We start from the raw sequence: 27202 nt of genomic DNA, 5'->3' as shown, positions 1-27202 counted from the left end.
ATATGACATTGGGTCAAAGGTCAACAAAATATGACACTGGGTCAAAATGTCAACAGAATATGACATCGGTCAAAATGTCAACATAATAAAATATGACCATCAGGTCAAAAGGTCAACAGAATATATATATGAATGACATGGGGTCAAAAGTCAACAGAATAAGACCTTGGGTCAAAAGTCAACAGAATAAGACATGCTTCATTAATTCTACTGCTTTAGCTGAAAAAAGAAAATTCAGTACTCTAACTGCAAATAATTAATACATTCCCTTTGAAGCAGCATGATGATGTCATTGGAAGTTGATCTGAACTTAATTAGCTAAGTATATATCTACATCTCAAGTTTAGTATAGAGTCAAGAGGACTCAGTAAATGTTTTCAATGATTTGGCCTACAGAGGTTAAAAATACTTCAAATAAAAATTATATCATTATTTACTTATTATCTATATAAATCAATGATTACAAATCTAGGTCCAGATGGATTGTTAAATATCAATTTACAAAAACGGAGGTTAACAGATTAGAATCTTAATTATAATTTTAAATTCATTAAAAGTCCATGCTATTTGATAATCGCTCACAAATTAAATCTAACATGCTTCAACTGTTAATGACAAAATATTGATCTGACAACAAAATTATAACCATAATCATTTCACTGTAATGTGTGTACGAGTAAACTCAATTTCATTTGCTAGGTAGATTAAATAAAAGTGTAATTTGGTACTCTGTGCTATGAAACAGAAGAATATAATCATCTAAAGAAACAGAATATTTGGTATAGATGCATTACATATACATCATATAAAACACAAGTTTATTTATGCATTTTTAAATAAATGTATAAAAATACATCAATATTTAATATGTAAAATAATAATTGATATGTAAAATAATAATATGTACATCTATAAATAAATGCTTAATGTATAATCATAAACAATTGATTAATTAGTATTAATACATAATCCATTCATCAACTCGCAATCAATCAAACAGTCCATGTATTAGTTATCTCCCCTGTGACCTCAAAAATGTTGAATATGTAAATTCAAACTACTTTTATGCAAATTTTTATGCAAATTTTATGCAGCAGACCGGTATCTAGACAAGTTTTTTGAATAATTATTAATTTAAGACAAATTTATTCCAGAACTTTCACCTGGTATTTGGAAATAAAACTTGTAGTGAACAGATTATTTTTTAGTCTGATTTAAGTTGATAGAGAACCGGTTTATTATGGAGACCTGGGTCAAGACCTCGGGTACTTGAAGACTTAGGGTAAGATATCCATATCTCCCTATGAGAAATCTGACAAACCAGGGTTCATACATGTACAGATTATAACAAACCAAATTCAAGGCTTTTTCAATGTCTTAATTAAATATCCAAGGCCCATTTTACCCGTCATCTAAGGAATCTTGAAAGGGAATAAGAGAACAAAAAAGCAACTTATAATTATCCACTTGATCAAAATACAACTTCATATGGTGATTATTCTTATAAACATTTATTAAAACAGTAAGGTTTGTAGGGAAGGCGGCATAGACAAAGTTGAATCCAAATGATCAGTGGCCAGGGTTTCACTTATCCTAATGAAACCTTAATATTCAAAGATTTTTCAAGGCTGTAAACCTATTTTAAAGGCTTTTCAAGGCCCAAAGTGAAATTCAAGGCTTTCTCAAGACCTGTGCTAACCCCGCAAACATCATATCTTGAGCTGTGCTCCTGTTCTATAAACTAGATTCCATTTGAAGTAGCGAAGTGTAGTTCACAGAATGGAAGCACAGATCATGATGTCATTTTAAACAGATTGAACAATCGATGGTTCACAATAAGGATGCTGGGAAATAATTTATGGCCAAACGTTGAGAAGATAAAACATTTTACACATCATTTTTTTCTCTCTCAGGGAAATATAACAGCTAAAAAGATATATAATGTCAAAATTATAACAGTATAAAAACACCTACTTCTGTAGAAATTCCATAAGGCAAAGCAGAACTAGAAAATGTTAGTAAACTCGCATCATCATTGATGGAAACTGAGCTAAAGTCTAATAAAAGTCAGTAAAAGCAGAAAGAATAGGTCACAGTGACCTACATTAGTTTTGCCTGCTATTACTGTAGCCCGAGTTTCCTCTGACCCTGACACCATGTCTGGGCCGAAAACCAGACATGGTGTCAGGGCCAGAGGAAACTCGGGCTACTATTACTGCAGACGTTGAGACAAATCCACATTATAATGAAGTTTTGGCTATACGGCTTCTAGCATTAGTGAAATTGAGTTGTACACAAATTTTAACCGAGATATTACATGGACAGACGGACAGAAATGAGGTCACCGAATGTCGAATGATGACCCCACCCTTTTTTTGTGAGGACATAATTACATAAGGTTACAATATGGTTGGTTCAAACATGTGACATTAAATTGCCACTAAAGATTGGGACATTTAATAAACATTGGGTCTCCTAGTGGGGTAGGGCAGTTCCTACAGATCTTCTAGAGCATGTGACAGTTGATGTCTATGTAATGGTGACAATATTGCACAGAGACAAAATCCTGTGTCTATCTGTTTAGGAATTGTTGATATTATCCAAATGAAACTTAATTTCTACAGTTTAAAAAAAAAAAAAAAAAAATCAAAAAAAATCAAAAAAATCACATAACAAGGATACAAAGTAAATTGATTATAACCCTTAAATATCACGAATATTTTCCACTGTATTGAAATGTATGAAAACTCTTATCACCAACCAGGGTGGTTAATGTTTTGCAAAAAGCTGAGAAATGGACAATGCTGAACGCTACAGTAAGGAGACTCTATGTCAAAATGATTCTGGCTGTTCAGGGGGCACTTAACCCAACAAACGGTGTTTATAATACAAAAATCTTGTGTTTTCGACCAGAGTCCAATATAAAACCTTTGCTAACCTCAAATACATTGATGACAGGTCTGATGCAATGCCTGGTCTGATCAAAAACCTTTATTTTATAGCATGGGTAAGGGGTTAGTTTTTTTCTTCTTCTGTTTTTCAATCAACATATGCTGTCTGCCACAAAAAATCTCTCAATTCGTATTCAGTACTCTCATCTCAATTGTTTAGTAAAGAAACTGCAATATATCGACATTTTAAGATAAAAAAAGCATTTATAAAAACTCTTGTTATTAAAAATAATCATATATTATGATAAAACATTATTTGTATTAAGTATTGTGACTTCAAAAAAAGAGTCGGTAAAACTCTTGTATCCTGCCTGAGGTGTAAGCTGATGTGCATGCATATCAATGATTAGGATGATTAGATTGTGCTAGGGTGTTAAACGTGGCGATCAGTTAGGAGAATATTACGTATGATCAGTATGAAAGGGAAGCAGAGCAACTGGCTGTCGGCACGGCAACAACAACATAATTATAGGTATACCTGTGATGTCACAGTTTTTGAATCCTTAGCGGAAACACTGTGATTCTCTCCTGTCACTTTCTGTAAACAAAACAATGTGATTTGATGCTGACCATTCTGTTTAAAATGATGTAGTATCACCTCAGTTTGTTAGTGGTATATCAAGTATATCAAGAAAAAACATTTATTTTCAATATTTCACCATTTATATACACATACATGTAAAATGCCAAAACTAAATTCTTAAAAAAAAAAAAAAAATCAACAAAATTCCAGAACTCATCATTTGAAATTCTCTTAATTGAAACAAAACAGTGTCATTCTCAAGATTTTTTTTATTCAAAATAAATTCTTCACCCTTGTGAACTAGAAAATTGCACTTTGAAATTCTACATTCTTTGATCTATAAATTGTTCTTATCAGTACAACACCCATTGTCAGCCCCCAAAGACTTCTCTTCATTACTCTTGTTTGACCCATGGCAGCACTGTCCTCAAAACCTTCGGTTTGACATAAATATTCATAGGTTTAATGACTAATTAAAATGCTTCTTATTAAATGCAGATTTTTCAAAGCCATTTTCAGACATGTACAGAACCAATAAAGATTACTGCATTTGTTTCAGGAATAATTCATGAATACCAGACTTTTTTGTGTAATTATAAGTGCCCCCGCTAGATCAATTTGCGCTGCCAAGGACAGATCACATCGGTAACGAGGATGTTCTATACCCCTGGGAACTAGAAATCGTACTGAGCAATTCTTCTTTACCATGAACTAGAAATTGTACTAAGCAACTGTATTTTTCCATGAACTAGAGTTTGTATTTAGCAATTTTGCACCCCCACAAACTAGAAATTGTACTTAAAAATTCTACATTCCCTTGAACTAGAAAAATTGTATTAAGCAATTCTACATTTCCAAGAACTAGAAATTGTACTTAGCGATTTTTAACCCCCCACTAACTACAAATTACATTTAGCAATTCTTCACTCCTGTGAACTAGATATTGTATTTAGCAATTCTACCCCCTGCAAACTAGAAAGCAAACTAAAAATTCTACACTCTTTGCACCCATGGATAAAAACTCAGATTTAAGAAAACAGTTTAATGCATTTAAAAGTTATTTGAAACATATGTACATGTATCATCATTTCCTTCTTCCACTTTCCAGTCCAAATCATATAACCTAGTTATTGTTGCACATTTTTAAAACCTTTAAATCACAGCCTACCACGATAGTTTGTTTTCTTTCACTAAATTACCACATGTTTTGCTAGTATTACTGATCTACTGAGGACTTGAGGATATTACAGACGAGCAGATTCTGTTATGTGAAAAATGTTCTTGTCTTTGGGTCTTGGTGATTCACTACCAAAGTGTAAACCTGTGTTAGCTTCACTCTCTTAAGTTGATCATAATATGTGCAATGGTATTAAAATAGATAAATATTTCACTTCCTTTTCTAAATGGTCCTGTCTGAATTAGTGTAATTTACACACAGAAAAGACTAGTAAAGACTAGAAGCAGTTAATAAATAGATATGTGATTTATTAATTTCAGTATGTATGAACAATGGGTCCCATTGTTCTCTAATATTTTGAGATATAAACATTATCAATTTGGTGACGAAATGGCATAAGATTTTTCAGTACATTTGAGGTAGTAGAATATAATAAATACTAAATCTGAATCAGAAAATTTTCTCTAAACTTGTTGGCATGTAAATTTTGTTTATCTAAAAATTACTTTTTATTATTGCTATTGGTTAATAGACAGTCATATTCAGCAAACATCTATCTGAATCAAAAACCTTATCTCTAATGTATAGGTGTGTTAAATAAGGCTGAGTGATGACTGTAAATACTGACTGCTACTCGAACAGTATATACAATTTGTGTCAAGAAATAAATTGTTTATTGTCAATGTGACACGAATTCTACCTGTGACATTGACCTATATATACCAAGCTCCACCGCCTCAAGGATATTGATCGGACATTCTTTGCCGTACACATCCTGAATGTATAGCATTACCTGTGACTTTGAACCAGACACCGAGCTACATCAACTCCAAGACGTTGATCGGAATTCTTTGCCGTACACATCACACATGTATAGCATTACCTGTGTCCCTTTGAACCAGACACCAAGCTCTATCATTTCCCGGACATTGATCGGACATTCTTTGCTGTACACATCACACATCTATAGCATTACCTATGATATTAAGTTAGAGATACAGAGCTCTATCATCTTCCGGACATTGATCCGACATTCTTGTATAGCCTTACTGGTGATATTGAGCCAGACACCCCAAGCTCCATCACCTCGAAATGTTTACGACATTTAAAATTCTTGTCATGCATAAGGCATTAATTGTAAAGCCTTACCTGTGACTTTGAGCCTGAGATACCCAGCTCCACCACCTCCAGAACGTTGATGAGACATTCCTTGTCATACATCAGACGGCTATGTTCCACAAGCCATAGAGTGAGACACTTGAACGCCGCCACGATCATCGAGTGAAGGTCGCGGGAGTGCGAGGGGGCGGGGCGGCTACACTGATAAACGATGAACTCACAAATCCACTTCACCGTGCGTTTACACATGAGTAGATTTGGTGGGTTAATGTTGACCTTGGCAAGGCCCCCCAGAAGTTCCATGGCTGCCAGGGCTGTGTTCAGGTCTGTCTTCCACGAGGCCATCAGACGATGGCAAACCAGAGCTGTGGCATCACCGAACAGGCCGTAGGCTGTCTCTGTTGAGTAGCAATTATCAGAAACATCAATATCATCCGTCATTAAACATAACAATATTTGTCTTTATGAAATTGCATTTTGTTGTAAAATTTAAACATCAGTATAACTGATTATAAACAGAATTATTGTTAATGTCTTGTGAAATGCAATCTTTTGTCAGATTTGAATGTCAATGTTGTTGTCATCAAACCTTTAGTACATGGTATAGCAATCATGGGGAATTTGTAAATAGTATTCACTGTAAAAGTTGAAATAATCATAAACATGAGGCCCAGAGGGCCTGCCTCGCTCACCTGGATATTACAGTAATTATGGCAAAATAAACTCATTTAAATTATACCAGGTATTTCAAATATTTTCCTGCTTTTGAACTGCCTCCGCCAATAATGGTTCAAACTACAGGTGGACCAAATCCTGTAATTCTCGAAAAAGAAAAAGATTTCTAAAAAAAATTTTTTTTTTGCTATATTCCCATATTTCACCCCCTTTGTCCCACCCCAACGAAGTCACATCCTCCACTTATACAGCATTATATTTTCTTTACCCAGTAATGCTCCAGACCAAATTTCATCAAACTCCATTCAGTCGTTCAGGACTAGTAGCAATTTAAATGATTTACTTTAATTTCCCCTTTTGTCCCCACCCCTGTGGCCCCAGGGGAGACACACACTCTGTTAATACAACAATGCCCAACAATGCTCCAGTCCAATTTTCATCAAAATCCATTCAGGCATTCAGGAAAAGTAGGGATTTAAAGGAAATGTTGACTGACGTCAGACGACGGACGCCAGACAATGGACGCTGCGCCATGGTATAAGCTCTCTATGGAAGTGTTCACTTGCTCACTCAACCTTATTCTTATTTGTATATTTATTACGTAAGTTTATAAAGTGTTCTACAACACACCCTGAGTAACTTACCGAGATCCTGAGAAGTGAGTGGCAGGCGATGGTAAGAGGACTCATGGTAACTTACCGAGATCCTGAGAAGTGAGTGGCAGGCGATGGTAAGAGGACTCATGGTAACTTACCCAGATCCTGAGAAGTGAGTGGCAGGCGATGGTAAGAGGACTCATGGTAACTTACCCAGATCCTGAGAAGTGAGTGGCAGGCGATGGTAAGAGGACTCATGGTAACTTACCCAGATCCTGAGAAGTGAGTGGCAGGCGATGGTAAGAGGACTCATGGTAACTTACCCAGATCCTGAGAAGTGAGTGGCAGGCGATGGTAAGAGGACTCATGGTAACTTACCCAGATCCTGAGAAGTGAGTGGCAGGCGATGGTAAGAGGACTCATGGTAACTTACCCAGATCCTGAGAAGTGAGTGGCAGGCGATGGTAAGAGGACTCATGGTAACTTACCCAGATCCTGAGAAGTGAGTGGCAGGCGATGGTAAGAGGACTCATGGTAACTTACCCAGATCCTGAGAAGTGAGTGGCAGGCGATGGTAAGAGGACTCATGGTAACTTACCCAGATCCTGAGAAGTGAGTGGCAGGCGATGGTAAGAGGACTCATGGTAACTTACCCAGATCCTGAGAAGTGAGTGGCAGGCGATGGTAAGAGGACTCATGGTAACTTACCCAGATCCTGAGAAGTGAGTGGCAGGCGATGGTAAGAGGACTCATGGTAACTTACCCAGATCCTGAGAAGTGAGTGGCAGGCGATGGTAAGAGGACTCATGGTAACTTACCCAGATCCTGAGAAGTGAGTGGCAGGCGATGGTAAGAGGACTCATGGTAACTGGAGTCGGATGACATTGAGTTCATGCTTGTTCGACTCGTATCTGAAAAACCCCACAAAAAGCTTGTGTTTTAGCTTCTTTCTTTCTACAATGTACCTAGTATATACTTATCTTAACTATATAAATCATTTTTCCTTTTTCAGAACAGATGAAATATGTGTGAGTATATGATATCATATTTCTCATTTTGAAGTTTAAACAGAAGTTACGTTTTCTGAAAAGAATATAAACATATGAATTATTTCACCCAATTCACGATCTATTGAGAATGAAGATATTGTGTTTAAAACTGACTGGTATCAAAGTGTGATCAGTACAAGTATATACATTCAGAGTAAGTGGCTCATATGAATCTAAAGAATGTGTGCTAAACACAATACACCGTAACGACTGATTTGTCTCTACTTCAGGGGGAAATCAAATGGCCCATACATTTTATGGACAAAAACAAGAGACTAAATGGGCCTGTATGGTTCACCTGGCATTAATCAAGGAAGTGGGTTTCAGGTGATGCATTTTTTTTTAAGTATTATGAGTTCATTTTGTAAAGTAGAAGTCATTGATAGTCAGTTGTTATAGGTTTTGTTTCCTGATGCATTGTATGCTGTATAGGATAACAAAAATACCTTGATGACATAATTACTATAGTAAATGCATATATGCTGTATGAATGCAGTTGGCGAAATATTCTATGGAGCTGATCTTGTTCTTTGGGTGATTAAGAATTTATTAAAAGATTTTTGATAATTTTGACTTCAATGACCTTGAAAATACATTACTTAAGGTCATTCATTTGAATATTAACACCCTTGGTTGGTAGCCATCCATTCAACATATCACTAGCCAAACATCATCTCTTCACTTTTTTTTGTTTTCAGAAGAACTTCAATTGTTTTAAACAAATTTGCCCCCTGTGACCCTAGATCAAGGTTATTCATTTGAACAAACTTGGTGGCCCTTCACCCCAGCATGCTACAGGCCCAGTATCAGGTGTCTGGGCCTCTTAGTTATATGTGATACGGACTGTTACATTCATACCTCCATGTGAATCGGAATCCCCAGAAGTGTCGTGCTGAGGCTGAAGTGTTGTCTGGTCCACTGCTTCACTCATGGCTAAATCCTGTACGATCAGCATCAGGCCACCTATATAACAGGTATCAAATATGATAATTACCTTTTAGTCCAGTAACACGATTAGCATCAGGCCCCCTGTATAACATGTATAAAATATTACAGATATTAACTTTAAGTCCAGTAACACGATTAGTATCGGACCCCTATATAACAGGTATATAATATTACAGATATTTACCTTATGCCCAGTAACACGATTAGTATCAGACCCCCTGTAGTACAGGTATAAAATATTACAGAAATTTGCATCGGGATGGGATGGGACACGATGCTATGAGACGGGATGGGATGTGGACGACCATGGGTAACACTATATGCCCCTTTCCTATATTTCATGGTGGAGGCATAATTAAAAGTTACATGCAGGCTTTATTACCACTTCATCTTTGATATATATATATATATATAAGTAAACTGTTTGTCATTGAACATATGATGATAACTTACAGAGAATGAAGGAGAGTAGAAAACAGTGTTTTACCTAACAACATCTGGGTATTGGTAGGATCCTTGGCGTTGTACAGTGCCTTCAGCAACAGCTCCATAATCTTCTTCTTAAGGGACAGGAAGGTGATACACTGAACTGGGGTATCAGGGCTGGACACAATGTCTGTGTTAAAAAGATCAATATTAATAAATAAACAATGTTTGTGATAAATAGATCAATATTAATAAATAAACAATTTCTGTGATAAATAGATCAACATTGATAAACAGACAATGTCTGTGATAAATATCTCAACATTAATAAACAGACAATGTCTGTGATAATTAGATCAACATAACACATTAGACAATGTCTGTAATAAATATCTCAACATTAATAAACAGACAATGTCTGTGATAGATAGAGAAATATTACACAATAGACAATGTCTGTGATAGATAGATCAATATTACACAATAGACAATGTCTGTGATATATATATCAACATTACACAATAAACAATGTCTGTAATAAATATCTCAACATTACACAATAGACAATGTCTGTAATAAATATCTCAACATTAATAAACAGACAATGTCTGTGATATATATATCAACATTACAGACATGACAAACAATGTCTGTGATAGATAGATCAATATTACACAATAGACAATGTCTGATAAATAGATCAATATTAGCTGGACACAATGTCTGTGAAAAATAGATTAACATTACAGACACGATAAACAATGTCTGTGATAAATATATCAATATTACACATTTTTACTCATTTTACACGAAAACATTTATCTTGACAAATGGTTCCACCATGTTAGCACAGGATGGACCTCACTTTCTGATAAATACACAAACCGGCCCGGGAAGGGATCGAACCACACACCTCCGATAGCTTCACCTGAAGTTCCATTAGACTAGTGCTCTACCTACAGACACTACAAGATGTGTGGCCATTAAACTCCCATAAAAACCTCATTACACAAACCCATTAATTTCCAGTTAATTTTCCCATTAAAAAGTAAAATATCATGAGCTTAGATGAAGGGTATATATCATAACAGCCGCTCAACCTACAGACACTACAACATGTGTGGCCATTAAGCTCCCATGAAAACCCCATCACACAAACCCATTAATTTCCAGTTAATTTTCCCATTAAAATGTAAAGTATTACAAGCTATGATGAAGTGTAGATATTATAACAGCCGCTCATTTAAACAAGGCCAGTGGGACCGGACATGGTTACCATTGATTTCCAGGTCCTTGAAGTGTAAAGGCAGACAGAGTAGAGACAACAGGAGTTGTATACAGGACCGTCGCAGCTCCACGTTATGACAGTCCACGTTTGAGTCGCTGAGTCTGCAGGGAATTCACAAACAGGGTAACATTAGGCAGACATTACAACAGGGATACATCATTTTATTTTCAGAAAGACAACAAGGGCCCAATGATGTATTACTCATTTACCATTTTAACAAAAAAAAAAAAAAAAAAATGGGAACATTTGACACTTTCAACACGTTTGATTAAGACATTTTTAATGTCAGGAATCTTAATTTTAAAACCATCATTTTTTTAATTAACCAATCAGCACGAAGGATTTGAAGACAGGTCATTAAGGACTTACTTGAGTCTCGGAGATTGGTCGCTGAGTATTAGTTGTAGTGCGTCCAGTATGTATGGAACCAAAATCTGTACACCGTCAAGGTCAACACGTAACAGGTCACAGGAGTTAAACAGGATACTCGCCAGTACCTGGCCACTCAGGCTCTGGTCAAACAAAGTATAGGTTAGGATCAGCAAACCTAGTATTATTCATCTTTTTTTCATGAGATTTTAAACAAATCACCTGGGGTATTATAATCTAATTAGTTAAAAGATCCCAAATAAGGAGTATTTATGATTTGACAATTATCAACAAGAACAAGCATACTGTGTAATGCTAAAGCAATACATGTACATGTCCCCTACCATCTCCGGCTAAAAATACTAACAGCGACCTTGACCCAAAATCCCTGAAATTCAAACTGGTCCTTTATCATCGTGTGAAATTTGATCAATGTTCCTCAAGGAATGAAGCCGCTAGAGCGCTGAAAATCTTTGGCATTATGTACATACGCTCATACGGGGACTAATAAGCTGTTCTATCAAGCTTGTTTTTCATTTCTTTGAGTCAATAAGGAATATTTTGTATTGTTTTATGCATTTTTTTGACGAGGAGTGTATATGCTTTTCTACAATATAGAATTTTGAAATTTCTGTTCATTATTTTACAAAGCCTATCTGAAACCTTAACCGAATGACATCAGTAAAACCAGGAGGACACAGGTTAATCATTATCGCTTCATCTTCATAAAAAAAAACTCACATCATCAGATGTCTGTAGGCCATAGTACATGGCTATGTAGAACCGTGAGTAGTAGACTGGCAGAATTTCTTCCCCCGTCTTGTGTGCACAGAAAATCCTACAAAGGGCCCCAAGGGCCTCAGCTCGCCCGGTCTCATACGTGTTATCCACCGACAGACTCAGGTCGGAATGATAGTCCAGGGAAATGGAGGTCTGTCTGTTGTCTGTGAATGAATTTGTTCTTCGATCTGCACGAGCTGTAAAAATGAATATTTTTCAAATCAAAAATGTATAAAAGTTTTGGTAAGAAAATGATAAAATTATCATGCCTGCTTTTTAGCCCCGTAAATGCTAAACTGAATTCAAATTACGCTCAGTCTGAATGAATAAATAACAAAAATCTCTGTTGCTGACTTAAAGATTAACTTTTTCCAACATTAAATGTCCAAGTTTCTTTACAATACAAACAAAGTACAAACAGAATGATCAGTATCAAACAATTATCTGTAAATTATGTTCTGGTAAGCTTGTTATTTTCTCTTTCTCATCACTTTTATAATCACAATTCTAAAACAAAGGAGGGATGGACTGCTTTTAAATATATTATATATATATGTCTAAGAAATTTACAAACCAATCTGTATCTAATATATATAAATAAACATGTAATACAAAGAATACTACATCAGAAGGGTTCTTACACAAACAAGGTATTCTTAAAAAAATATTTTTTTATCAATAACTCTCATATTTGGTGTCAATCGTATATCAACATTGTGGCAGAAAAATGTCACAAGTAAACAAATGGTGTTTAACCCCTTTTGTAAATAATTTATTTACTGACTTAGTTATTTACTGACATACCAGATGCAGAATGAATCTATAAAACTGAAGTGCTTACCATTCACAGTGGGCCCTCGATGACACGCCAGAAGTCGGACTCGAGCTAAGGCTGCATCAAACAGCCAGGCCCCGTACATATGGAGGACACTGTTGCAGCGTGGCCGGGTTGGGGCCAGGGGCTGACGAGAGTCCAACAGGAGCTGACCAGGGAAGTTGGAGGGAGGAGGAAGGGCCGATTTAGTGGTGACTGAGGATGACTTTGAGGACCCTAGAACAGAATAATGAAAGGAAATGTAGGTTCAATAAATTCTTATTCATATATATATATATGTTCTCATCATTCATCTAGTCATGGTATTGAACATAAAAACAAGCTTGAGAGCGTGTTATTGTAGATATACTAATTTTGCTACCATAAATCTTAGTACATTTTATTTAGCAAAATGACGAACTGTCAGTCACAAGAATGTAAAACTGGAAAACAAACAAGGCATCGAAAAAGATACAAATCCCCTCACGTGCTAACAAATGAACTCTGACGCAAAATGGGGGGTGGGGTTATTGCAGGACATTGAAATAACATCAGTTGTCATTTGCACTGAACTGCAAAAGACATGGATGGGCTTATTATCAGGCATGGGCTATCGAGGTATTGCCATGCTGGACCAATATATGAAGTTTGGTCAGGATCCATTCAAAAATGAAGTCACAACAACGCTGACAAAGATTTTCTATAAATAGTAGCAGTGACCTTGACCTTAACCTTGGCGCCCTGAAACACGAACTTGTTTGAGGTACTGCCATGCTGGACCCATATATGAAGTTTGGTCAGGATCCGTTCAAAAATGAAGTTGCAAGAGCGCTGACAAAGATTTTCTATAAATAGTAACGGTGACCTTGAACTTGGCACCCTGAAACACGAACTCGTTCGAGGTATTCCCACGCTGGACCCATATATGAAGTTTGGTCAGGATCCGTTCAAAAATGAAGTTGCAAGAGTGCTGACAAAGATTTTCTATAAATAGTAACGGTGACCTTGACCTTGGCACCCTGAAACACGAACTCGTTCGAGGTATTCCCATGCTGGACCCATATATGAAGTTTGGTCAGAATCTGTTCAAAAATGAAGTCGCAAGAGCACTGACAAAAAGTGAACATACGTACGACGTACGTACGTACGTACTTACGTACGAATGGAACGCTATATCCCCTCCCCGACTTTCGTCGTGAGGGGATAATAACAAATTCTCAAATTCAGAACTTCTTTGCTTTATAACACATCTATGTATTAAGCTATCAAGCCAACAGATAACATAAATACCACAGTTTACAAAAATACATTTATAAATTATTTATTTATCAACTTTAAACAAGATACTGACTGTAGCAGAAATATTACCCCTCAAATGCCACTAAAATGTTTATTATATAAACTTCTTCCTGTATAAAAAAAAACTCCTGTATGAAAAACAAGAGGCCCAGAGGGCCTGTATCGCTCACCTGGTTTCATGAGATATGAAACAAGAATGATGCTTAAGTATATATTGGCACTGGTATTGCTATGTCAATATATATCATAAGCATTTTATATGGGTACATGTACATTGATTTTATTTTAATACTAAAAATGCCAAAAAAGTGCATTAATTCATGAAATGAAATTGACTTTTGGCGTGACCCCATAAGGATGCTACCACACAAATGTGAGTGATATCCATTGCTTAGTTTCAGAGAAGATCTTGTTTAGACCAATTGACCCCTTTTGACCCTGCCCTCTGCCCCCTGGGGGTCAGCTCCTTCCTTTATACAATTTTGAATCCCTACCCCAATAGGATGCTACCAGTCAAACCATTGCTAAGTTTCAGAGAATAAGTTGTTTAAATCAATTTAGCCAAATTGACCCCTTTTGGCCCCACCCCTCAGCCCCCTGGCGGCCCGAGTCAACCCCAACATTTGTACAATTTTGAATCCCCACCGCATAACCATGCTACCATACAAATGTGAGCAATATCCATTGCTTAGTTTCAGAGAAGTTGTTTAAACAAATTGACTAACTTTGGCCCCACCCCTCAGGCCCCTTGGGGTTTAGCCCCATCATTCATACAATTTTGAATCCCCACCCCATAGGGAGGCTACCAGGCAAAATGAGTGATATCCATTGCTTAGTTTCAGAGCAGAAGTCGTTTATATCAATTCTGCAAAACTGACCCCTTTTGATCCCGCCCCTAAGCCCCCAGGGGGTCGGCCCCGTCATTTGTACAATTTCAAATTCCTACCCCAAGGTGATGCTACCAGTAAAATATGAGAGATATCCATTGTTTAGTTCCAGAGAAGAAGTCAATTATATGAATATAGCCCAATTGACCACATTTGGCCCCGCCCCTCATGCCGCTGGGGGGTTAGTCCCATCATTTGTACAATTTTGAATCCCCACCTCATAGTGATGCTACTATACAAATATGAGCGACAGGCATTGCTCGGTTTCAGAGAAGAAGTCGTTTATATCAATAGCGCAAAAATGACCCCTTTTGGCCCCGCCCCAGAGGCCCCCAGGGGGTCAGCCCCATCATTTGTACAATTTTGAGTCCCCTACCCATAGGGATGCTTCTGACCAAATTTGTTTAAATTCCGATCAGCGGTTATGAAGAAGAAGTCAAATAAGTCAATTGTTGACGGACGGACGGACGGACGACGGACGGACGGACGACAGACGGACGGACGACAGACGGACGCCACAGTATAGCATAAGCTCACCTTGGTCCTTCGGACCAGGTGAGCTAAAAACAAAACAATTTTATCTTCAATATTTCTTTCCGCTAAACTTATTCTTCCTGCCTTAAATATTTTTTTTTTTCTGATAACACAAAATTTAGAACAAACAATCCTACCTTGTTTTTCTGTGTTTATTCTGGTTTTGTTTTTTTTAAGATTTTGTTTGACTGTTGTTAACTCTTGTTTTCCATGTATTGAATGTTGGATGAATGTGTTGAATGTGTGTCTAATGTGTCTTATGTCATGTTATATGTATGAATATGTTAAAATTTTGAAAAATAAAAAAATAAATATAAAAAAAGAAGTTCTTCCTGTAATCCTAAAAGGTATACATAGATTAATTTCTTATTTTCATGAAATGCAGCAAATTGTTGATGAAAATTCTGAAATTTTTTGAGGATATTTGTTACCTTTCTGAGAGAGAGTTCCAGCCAGTACTGACATTGGTCGTGTAGACTTCCTCTGTCCGGGTGGTGTGACTGGTGGTACGTTTACTGAGTGACGATTACTCGACGGAGGCTGGGTTAGTTCCTCCTCTGCCTTCAGTGACTGAGATATTCCTTATATCATAAAAACACAGTTAGTAGAATTTAACACAATAATGAAGGTTTCTTTTCAGAATTAGTCTTCACTTATTTTTCAAACATAATTATCTAAATATCTGGTTAATATTCTATAATTATCACTCTTGTTCCTAAAATTGACAAATATAACTGTCAATTTGACAAATACAATGTTAACAGTCGATTTGACAAATACAATGTTAACAGTCAATTTGACAAATACAATGTTAACAGTCAATTTGACAATTAAAACATTAACAGTCAATTTGACAAATACAATGTTAACAGTCAATTTGACAAATACAATGTTAACAGTCAAATTGACAAATACAACGTTAACAGTCAAATTGACAAATACAATGTTAACAGTCAATTTGACAAATACAAACGTTAAGTCAAATTGACAAATACAATGTTAACAGTCAATTTGACAAATACAATGTTAACAGTCAAATTGACAATTAAAACGTTAAGTCAAATTGACAAATACAATGTTAACAGTCAATTTAACAAAAACACTGTTAACAGTCAATTTGACAAATACAATGTTAAGTCAATTTGACAAATACATATGTACAACTTAAACAGTCAATTTGACAAATACAATGTTAACAGTTAATTTGACAAATACATCGTTTATAGTCAATTTGACAAATACAACGTTAACAGACAAATTGACAAATACAACAGTTACAAATGTTTCTATATATTGTCGACATAACATACCTAGAAATGCATTAATTAAGATGGAGATTCCCCTCATGGCCTTGTAGAAAATATATGGCAGTTTTTGTAGACATTCGTGCTGGGTAGGGTCAATTCCCTCTCCTGAGCGGAGCTGTAGGAACTTTGGAGTCCCGCCGATGATCTCGGGGTGACATAGATCTACTGGATTCTGTATGATGTGAAGGAATCGAAACCAGCACTGTGCTACACAGTCGTCCGTCACATCTGGTGAGATGAACTGGCTCTCGGTCTCATCTGAAATATACAACATTTCCATTCTCTCCTATTTCTGGCGAAACTACTCTAAAGTACACTTGCAAATCATTTTAGTTTTCAGATCTAATTTATTTACAAACTATGTCAATAATTATATTTTGTCTTGAATGAAATTTGCCATTAAGAATATTAAGCTGTATACCAGTAAATATAATAATTGTTGGTACAGGTTTAATGACTTTTTATTCAATACAAAAAAGTAAGAGATTTAAAGTATGATAACTGAAATTTGAAGAAATTGCTCATGATGAAAAGAAAAATATATATCAGCATTACAAGTGCTATTGACAATGATTTCACAAAATAATTTCATTTCATCATTTCTCTATTCATGAGCCATGAAATAACAAAAATAATAAAATTCTAAGATGGAGTACTAATATCTGAGTAACTCTATACTCACTAAGCTGGAGCTCTGGGTAATCGGCTCCATACATGATCTTTAGAAGGCGTGACGTGAGATTATGGTTGACCTTGTGCCACTGTGTGACCAGTGCCTCGTGATGTCGCCAGTTGACACACATATTCCTGAAAGTCTTCCACAGTGATGGTGACGGGAAGCACTTGTGACAAGCCAGTAGCCACATTTCAAACAGGACACTCAGCACTCTCTCACAGAGGTGGTCGCCGATATCATCTACAACAGTAAAGCTTCATGTCAAGTATAATAGTACAAAACCAGGTATCATTGACTGACCATGAAAAAGGCATTAACACACACCATTAATAACTGAAATCAAATTAATGAGTTTTGGAGGTTTAATGGGATTTTCATAGGTTTTTAATGGAAAATTAATAGACTTGTTACATGGGTAATGAAAATCTGTTTCTATCACTTACACCACCTATGTAATACCTCTGATAAACTTGGGGATTAAATTCTAAACAAGGAATAAATCATTATTCCCACTATGCATTTGACTGTAAAAATAAAAAACAAGTCAAAGTACTGCAGAGTAGAACAATATACACTCATCACTCGACCATGCCAAAGAGAAATTTACAATTGTATCAATACCAATTCATGTATAGAAATGAGACCAAATTGTCAAATCAAATTGGTTGAAAACTAAGATAATGATCTACAAATAAGATGAACAAAATTTAAATACTAAAATAAATACATGTAAAGCAAAGTGTGTGGGACTCGCACAGATAAACCTCCCACTCCATCATCGGCAAAATTCATCTGTTCAGGGGTACAAGTAAAGCTTAGTAAAAGAGGTCAAGTGTGACCTTTGACCTTGACCAATGGGGTTCATGACATACATGTATTGTGTACACAATGTTATCACCGAAGACTGGACACAGGTAATGTGATTACTATATTATACCCTCTTAATAAAATTCTGGGAGGTTGTAACAAAGGGCAATAACTTTGCAAAATTAAAATTCCGCTCGGGTAATTAACACAACTACATAATTATCATAATTATTTATTACCTACCAAGTTTCAATGAGATAAAAGTCAATAAAAATGTCAGAGGATATCTCTCCTGACAAAATTTACACAGGAAGACAACGCCATACCATTATACTCTGTCAAATTTTGAAACATATAAAACATCCTGCACACAAATTCAAACACTTAAGAATCTACCACAGGCTAATGTTAATGGTGTTTGGCATTCGACACTCGATACATATCCTTTCTAAGTTTGATGAATGAAAATTTCATGATTTGCAGAAATAGCTTCCCTCCCGATATATATATAGGACTTTGATCGTAAGAATGTGTCTGTAGGCTTATTACTGGACATACGTTAATCACCTGTAAAGTGAAATGAGTCAAATGAAATCAGGCGGAAAATAACTTCGAAGTTGATGATATTTTTTCTCCATCTAATACTTATGTTGCAAATGTATATCACGAGAGAGCTTGTGCATGTATAATAATTTTTTATCCAATTGTCCCTTGAATTTTAGAGATTTCAGAAGTAAAATCGTGATTTCTCAGAAATTTGAAGTGTCAAGATATACGTCATATAGACATGTCCCTATACTCTCAAGAGAAAATCTGACTTTAGAGTCAAAGACATACTCTCAAGGGTCCAATGGAATCCCTAGTGGACCTCAAACTCACGATCTACAATCAAAGAGTTTTTATGCATACTGTATGCATACATTCTTCTCTGAAGACATATTAATTAATTTGCATCTTTAAGAAAATCTCAACCACATTTCTTGTCAAACAAGAACATTCCTGAAATTTTCTTCTTACCAATATCATCTAAATTTCACTTCAAGTGTCCCCAAGATCAAAGTATGATATCTGAGTAGATGTATGCAAATAAAATCTTCTGTAACTTTACTATAACTAAACCAAGCTAAATCAGAAAGCTTTAAAAGGTGGAATTCTAAATGAAAAAGCACAAGGTGTATTTTAGACATAAACATTCTAAGCTCTGTATTTATATAGAAATGATAAGCTAGATACATGTATAAGCTATAACTTTCAAAATAAATTATTATATGAGCGGTAATAAATTATGTGTTGTAATAAATCATGATAATATGTAATTGTGATAAATGATAAGCTTAACCAATGAAATACATGTATATATGTTATTTTGAGGTTGATATGTTGATCGCCTCCCATCTGCACTGCTATATATATATGTACTAACTGTATTAACCAATTCAAAATTTCAACAAACTTAGGCCCTCAAGCTTAGCATGTACAGTGGAACCTAGTTAAACTAGATAATCTGGTTTTATGGTACGTAGTCCCAGAATAAATCAATTTCCAGATAAAGTAAATTAGAATTGTCCATACTGAAAATTATGTCAGCTACATCAATTAACATAGATTAACAGTCGTGACTCAAAACATATTTTACAATCGATAAACAAAAGCTGAAATGTAGTCGACGTTGATTTTGTGCATGAAGTTCTACAAATATTTGTTATAGAAACTGAAATTCAAATAATTTCCAATAAAAAAAATATATAGTTTATAGTTGAAATTAATTCAGAACTGATTTTTGAAAAAAACTGCAGGACAACTTTTATGTCCTACAAACAGATTTTAAAAAGAAAACAAACCTGAAATAAAAGGAATAAGAAAAAAGACTTACTGCAGACCTTATATAGTAAGTGGTTGCATGAAATCCATATCTGTGAGCTATTAGATCTTCAAATATGCTTTTGGGTTAATTACCCAAAATAAGTTTTCCAAATGACATAAAAATATTTTTATTATCATAGAAATAGTCACCAGGAATAAATGTATTTCAACTCACGACTGTCAATCATTCTGATCTAGGTTAACGAAGTAACACTGTAATACATTTGAAATTATTATCTCCAAACGTACATCAATCTTGGATTAGGTGACAACATGCACATCACACAAACAATAGTAAAAGAACAAGCATCAAATACACAAGCCACTTCAAGTCAGATAGACACCAAAACAGGCAAGGGACCTTCGGCATTCAGGACAAAGGGGAACCACTCTAAGATTTCAATAATTATCGATTTAGCATGCATATGAAATCCCTCTGTGTAACTTAATTAATATCTGATTGGAAATCTTTAATTATGCATGTGAAATTATATTGAAGAAAAACTTATCAAAATAGACGAAACAAAAAATTACTGTAAAAGTGGAAATCCTCATTGTAGAGAAATATTTTCCTTGTATCACGATTAATTCAGCGTTAAAATAAGCATGTGAAAACAAAATTATATTATAATGTGAACAATTTCTACAAAACAAAGTGTAACAAGTAAAAGCATATTGAGTATTTCCAATTTTACAGTATTCAAGAAAAAAAAATTCTCTCAAAATTTTATTTTTAAAATATCAAATTAACTATGAAATTATAAATTAAACACTAATATGCATTTATTCAAATCCTTATTTAGATTTTTCCTCATTTTTTTGACACAATATTTGTCATCTTCAAACATAGCATAAGTTCTGATTTCCAATGTGAGAACTTGAATTTTTTAAAAATACCAAACAAAAAAGCCCAAATGCAGTATACGGGTACATATTTACTAATTATAACTTACGGGAAGACCCACCTATATATAGCTACATCCCAGGATTCCCCATACAGGAAACAAAGACACTGACCATGAGCAGGCAGAACCTTGGGTCACATAACAAGGACAGGCAATCTCCTCACAGTATTACGATATACGAATGTAACATTTTCAAGGTTTTATATATTTTGGATTTATGAAATTATCTATGGCATTTTAAAATGAATTGTGACATTAAATCATTTATTACAATCAGAAATTATCATAAATTATTCAATTAAATGTACATTCTTTGAATGAGTGAATTTTCCGAAATAAATCAATATTCCTTAAATGTACCCCAGTAATAATTTTTTTCAATTAAAAATCTATCTGTTTTGAACTTAAAAATATGTCTTTATTGGGCTTTTTAATTTACCTAATATTTACATTGCTGATTAATTAATGAGCTGGAACTATTATAAATAAGCTGATGTTTCTTCACCACATTATCCACAGGTCTCTGGAAGTGAGATTCTGAATGTTATAAAAGATATCAGTTGCTTATGTTACATTTTAACTTTTTATTTCTAAACAATTTGAAATTACTTTTTTAAATTCTAAATTTTACTACTATTTCTCAATAATTTTTTGTTCTTTTCTCTTGCGGTGTACAGATATCTTTCAAAAATATATTGTCCTTACGAACAATGTAAAGAATTAAAAAAAAACCTGGAGAAGCAAGCATTTATATGCTGTCAAGGGGAAAACACAAAAATATTGCCCCCCCCCCCCCTACCTCTGCAATGGGAAATACAGAGTTATTGCCCCTGGTTTTATTTAGTTTTACATTGTAGTACTGAGAGGAGATCCCAGAATGGACCGAGGTATTAATGATAGAGGAGAGATTCTGGGAGACAACTCCGTACGGTGGAGTAGGAACTAATGGCATTAGTTGATGATACAACACATCAGTGAATAACTTACATGAGCTCAGTCCTGTATCGTCTGCATGAACAAAAATGGCAACACATGCAGAATAACATAACATTGCAACAAGTCTGTTTTGTTAGAAATACAGCCATATCTACAACCAAAAGAAATCTTGGGCATCTCGGCCAAATCGTCATATCCGGAAAATAAAAATGTCATATCTTTGTAAACAAGTCCAGAAAAAAATTTGTCATATCTTTGTAAACAAATCCGATAAAAAATACCAAATATCAATTATATGAACTTAAAATTTTTTGGATTTTTTTTCTGAATTTTTTTCTGAGTGTTTGTGAATTTTATTCTTCAATCTGAATTCATTCAATAATCAAACACAACAGGGTGTATTATTTATTTCTGATGTACACAATATGTAAACCAACTTATTCTAATTAATAATCTTTAAATTTAATCCATGAGTGTTAAGTTAGTGTTAGTTAAAATTGTATTTAAGCAAGACAACGTTATTGTTATTTCGATTCAAATGTCTTACTTTATATAGGGCTTGGAATTGTGAGATTTTTTTCCCAGATTTATGTTGGTTGTAACAGGTCATGAATTTTAACTATAATTGCTAAATAAATCAAATTCATAACAGAAAGTTAATAAACATATACTAAGAACATCAATCTTGATGCATAACTGATGATAGGAAGATGTTGTTTTGTCATACAAAATAGAAAAGTAAAGGATAGCCAAATATCTGTCCCTCGTCAAACAAAACTTTTGTGGTTAAAATGAAACCAGACACCATAACATAAACTCACCCTGATTTTGACACATTTGTGAACTAACTTGGTATATCTAATATAAATTTATTGACAATAATAAAATGTACTTTTTCCACACTTTCTTTAGCAACCCTGCCTACAGTAACACATTTCGGAATGTTTGAATTTTTGTAACCACGGTCCTGAAGCTCATGTACTGAGAACGTGGGACAATTGGTACTGAGATTCTTGTTTTGGTCCTGAAAATAGTAACCAATCAAATTAAAAATACCACCATACAGATTAAACTGTGGAACTCTTTTGTGTAAACCATATTTTCGGGATCTCCAGCAAGGGGGTCGCCACCAAACCATGCAATATATGTGCTACTTATGGTCAATGAATTTAACAGACATATAAACATTTTGTTTTTCCTTAATGGCATTTATATCCGATTTTTGAATTTTTTTCTATTATACCATTGACGTCTGATTTTTGAAAAACTTTATTGAAAGTTCTTTCACTATCAAAAGGTAATCCATGGATCTGCTGTTACTGTCTATAGTCAAACTGAAACCACTAAGAAAGTAGTATTCAGATTGGTCAAAGTTCCTGAAGAAATACTTTTTGGGAAACAATGGAAAGTTTACCAATCGTCCAACATTCTCTGTCTGTGAGCGTCAGGACCATGTGTTACAGACGATGTATTGCAACTGAAGAGTTCATTTTTCAGTGTAATATAAGTGTATTATGCTACCTTAAGTTAACTTTTTCAAAAAGATTTTCATACTTAAGTAAATGTATGTTGGTCACTTTTATTATGTTAATGATTGTTAATTTAATGACATCACTGAGCCATTCACATGCATTCAAAAACTTGGGAACATATATCGTAATTTCAAAATTAAATTCAAGGGGAAACAACTCTAGCAAAAATCACAGGCATAACAGCATATACCTATCAAAACTGAATTACTATGTAGATTGCCATTAATTTTGTTCTGTTTACTTTTATCCTAAGTCTACAAACATGATCATGAATCTTATGTTAGTTTTCAAGAAACACCATGCCATTTCATGTGCAAATAATTTATGCAAAAACCAAGATAACTGTAGTATTGTTTTATGTTAATTAGGTTGTTATATCCCCACCTTTCTCTGTTGGGGGAGACAGCAAACTGTCGTTGGCCGCGAGGAGGAACCGGAGTAATGTTTCCCAGGTGTCCCTTGTCAGCACATTGGACTTTTCTGCTACATCTTCTATACACCTCAGAACCCGATGACAAAGAAGTGCCTGTCGCTTCACCAAATCCACCCCTGAAAGTAGGTCATGTAATCAATTTGGCACATCTAGGAAACTAAACAAATAAGAAGCTCAGAGGGCCTGCATCAATCACCTTGATATTTCAGTGATCATGGCAAAACACTCTTATTCAAAACCTATATTTCAAATATTTTCCCCTTTTTACGATCCGCCTCTGTAGTATGTAGTACTATGCATAAAAGTCAAGAAAGCAACACTTTGCTTTAAACTTACATTCAGTTTACTCATTCAAAAGATGATTAAAACCAAGTTGTTGAAAAGCATTCAATATTTATACTAAATTTTGAATTCGACAATTGGATCCCATCCCCGAGCCTCCAGATATTAACCATTAGTTTCTGTCTGCTTTAAAATTTGATCAAATTCATCTGTACAGAATAATTAAGACTAGAAAAAAATTCTTCGTTTCCAATTTTGGGCCATGTCCCTCCAAAATGTATTCTTTGAAAAATCATTTACTTCTACTTGTATCAAGTAATGTACTCAGATGCATGTATTTAATCCATTGACAAAAATGGGCTTTCTGAGAGAGAATGTGCCCAACAAGACTTACCTGAGCCAGGACGTGGCACAAACAGGTTAAGTAGATGATGTATCATGTCCTGAGCATACGGGTTAGGATTTTCCTTCACTGGCCGCGGAACACATACTTTCGGTGATGTGCATGCTGATAACCATTCAAAGTAAACAAGGACACACTCCTTGATTGTCTCGTGCTCTGACAGTGGTAAGCTCAGCCCAAAACATAGCACCTTCAATGAAAATAATATCAGATCATGTAAAAAGTTTGGAAATCTGAGGGATTTTTTAGATATTTATGTAGATTAAGTCAACAGTCCACTGGTGATAAGGTCAATGAATGGTCACTTTATCTTGAAACAACTAAGGACAACAAAGGATGAGGTAATATGTCTCAAAAATCATGTGCCACAACAAATCTTCAGTGGTAAGCAAATGCACTGTACATGTATTACCATTAATTGTACAAATCAATATCCATAAACTTTCTCTTTAAGGGAGATTGAGGTTAAATCCTGAAAACACTTGACCTCTGCCCTTATCATTGTGGCATTAGCCTAGTAGAGATTTTGTTAACACTATAGACATGTAAACAGTATTCAAATCTGTCTCAGCAACTTTTAAGTCAGTCTAACTACACGACATACCCTAAGTGGGACAGAAATTAATCATAGCCTAATTAAGAAAGTCAGAAAGAATTATTGGAATTCTTCAACATCAATGTGTGACCTTGACCTCTAGGACAAACTGCTAATGTGATTTTATCAGTACAGTATATATGCTACTTCAAAACTTAGAGGTATTTGATTAATATATAACTTGATGTAAAGTAGATCTATGTATTGTTTTTCATTTTGTTTTTTGTTTTGCATCATGGACAGGAAAATCAACCCTTGTGTAATTATTAGAGTTTGGCAGGCCAGCACTCGTCAACATTCTTGCTGACTAGCACTCTTACACTCAAGTTGAGATATTCCTTTCCACGGAACAGGCCCATATAAGATTCTATTAAATTCAATCCCTATAGCTAGCAACCACAGGATCACTACTCTTGTAAAGTATGCGAGAAAAATGTGTTTACCTCCATGGCCCATTTAACATCTTTGTCAGTGTTGAGGTTTGATGGCTCGGAGTTGTTGGCTGCAAGATTGATACTAGACGCAATGTGCTTGACCACAGTAAAGGCCACATCACGGCCAACAAGGGGAGGGAACTTGTGAAGGACACTCTGGTTGGCCTTGTCACATTGGATATCATCTTGGAGTGAGGCCCACTCCGCATACATGGTTCCCTACTTATAATGACATGTATGGCTCGCTGTAAGGACCTCTAAGGCTCTAAGCATACATGGTTCAATATTAATGACATGCAGAGCTTACAGTTCATGTTCTACCATATCGTTGATCATCATTATGCTGGTCAATCATTTCCAACTGAAAAAAAAAAGACAAAAATGAAAGCATACTAACAATTATATAGCATATTAGATGTTTTAATAAACAACAAATTGCCATGATTTAGATTTCGTTGATCCTGATTATATAACAGCATATTCACCATGCTGTATAATAAGGGCCAAATCTTTTTTGAGACAGATAATGGGCCTACAATGTATCCCCATGTTCCATCTGATAAATTATTTCATTATTCAAAGCCAAATTACAAAGAAATCTTCTAGTATCTGCGCATGCATACATAATCAATTGAACATACAGTAGTGTGACATAAATATAAATGAGTTCGCAAAATTCAATTACACAATTTTACGGTATTAACTTTTTATTAATGAATTTTCATTAATTTCTTAAATTACATATGCTGATTTTTAACAAAACTTAAAATCTGATTGGTAATATATATATATTATATATAAGTTACCACTCATTTGCAAGTTATTTAACCCTCGCCTGATGATTAAGAGCTAGGTTAGCTGACATATGCATGTACAGTTCATGATCAAACAGACAACAGGGGGTAGGTGCAGACTCACGTTACAAAAAAAAATTCAGATAAAAAATTAGACAGTTGTGGGACGGGTCAAAATCGGGAGAGGCTATTTTTTTTATCTGACAATTAGGCATTATAATTTTTTTTGTAATGTATGTCCGCATCTTGCCCCAGTGAAATTGAAGCAAGCTAAGCTTTCATTTCCAGGAGGATTTTCCCGCTGTGCTCAGAAGATGTATGTTGGAGAATGTTTCAGAGCCTTTTTAATCAATTTGCACAGGTGATTTTACAAGTGATTATTATGCAAATTTTTATGCAACACACCTGTGTGTAATATGGAAACAAACGTGATTGATATGAATTATTAGGTTGCTGCATGGACTGGAATAATACCCAATGTTCGATAAAATAAATAATGAACTAGGTAGGGCCTAGCTATATAGGCAATGCAACTGCTTGACTCAATGACTGCTGCAAGTGCTGGGTTCATGAAACCCGAAGCAGGGCTTGGCCGATATGAACAGGTGTCGATATCATCGACCTCTGTGCATTTTGAAAGCGCATAACTTTTTACGATGCTCTGATATATCCAATATCTAATTTGGTAACTTACCTTGTTTATACCTACATTTCCAGCGATCAACACCGTCTGACTTCCAATATTTACAACATTATAATCCAAGTCGTACGCCTGAAATATCAAAACACGGAAGATAACT

At 35.0% G+C, this 27202-nt stretch overlaps 1 protein-coding gene across 1 annotated transcript in view; it reads right to left on the bottom strand.

Moving 5' to 3' along the window:
- The window catches only part of LOC117322964 (ral GTPase-activating protein subunit beta-like), a 44613-nt gene extending 17412 nt beyond the window's left edge, over positions 1-27201 (bottom strand). The window contains 17 exon segments of the mRNA XM_033877934.1: positions 3430-3489; positions 5801-6168; positions 7860-7952; positions 8949-9053; positions 9526-9654; positions 10741-10853; positions 11122-11264; positions 11863-12098; positions 12743-12952; positions 15867-16016; positions 16746-17000; positions 17425-17658; positions 21981-22001; positions 23846-24010; positions 24571-24769; positions 25618-25969; positions 27097-27201. Of these exon segments, the coding sequence (XP_033733825.1) occupies positions 3430-3489; positions 5801-6168; positions 7860-7952; positions 8949-9053; positions 9526-9654; positions 10741-10853; positions 11122-11264; positions 11863-12098; positions 12743-12952; positions 15867-16016; positions 16746-17000; positions 17425-17658; positions 21981-22001; positions 23846-24010; positions 24571-24769; positions 25618-25821 (2685 nt within the window). The 5' untranslated portion in view covers positions 25822-25969; positions 27097-27201.
- Between the last annotated feature and the right edge of the window lies 1 nt (position 27202).

Source organism: Pecten maximus, chromosome 3 (assembly GCF_902652985.1).
Source record: "Pecten maximus chromosome 3, xPecMax1.1, whole genome shotgun sequence".
Taxonomy (NCBI): Eukaryota; Metazoa; Mollusca; class Bivalvia; order Pectinida; family Pectinidae; genus Pecten; species Pecten maximus.
The sequence above is the reverse complement of the archived record's forward strand: the minus strand, read 5'-3'. Positions and strand labels throughout refer to the sequence as shown.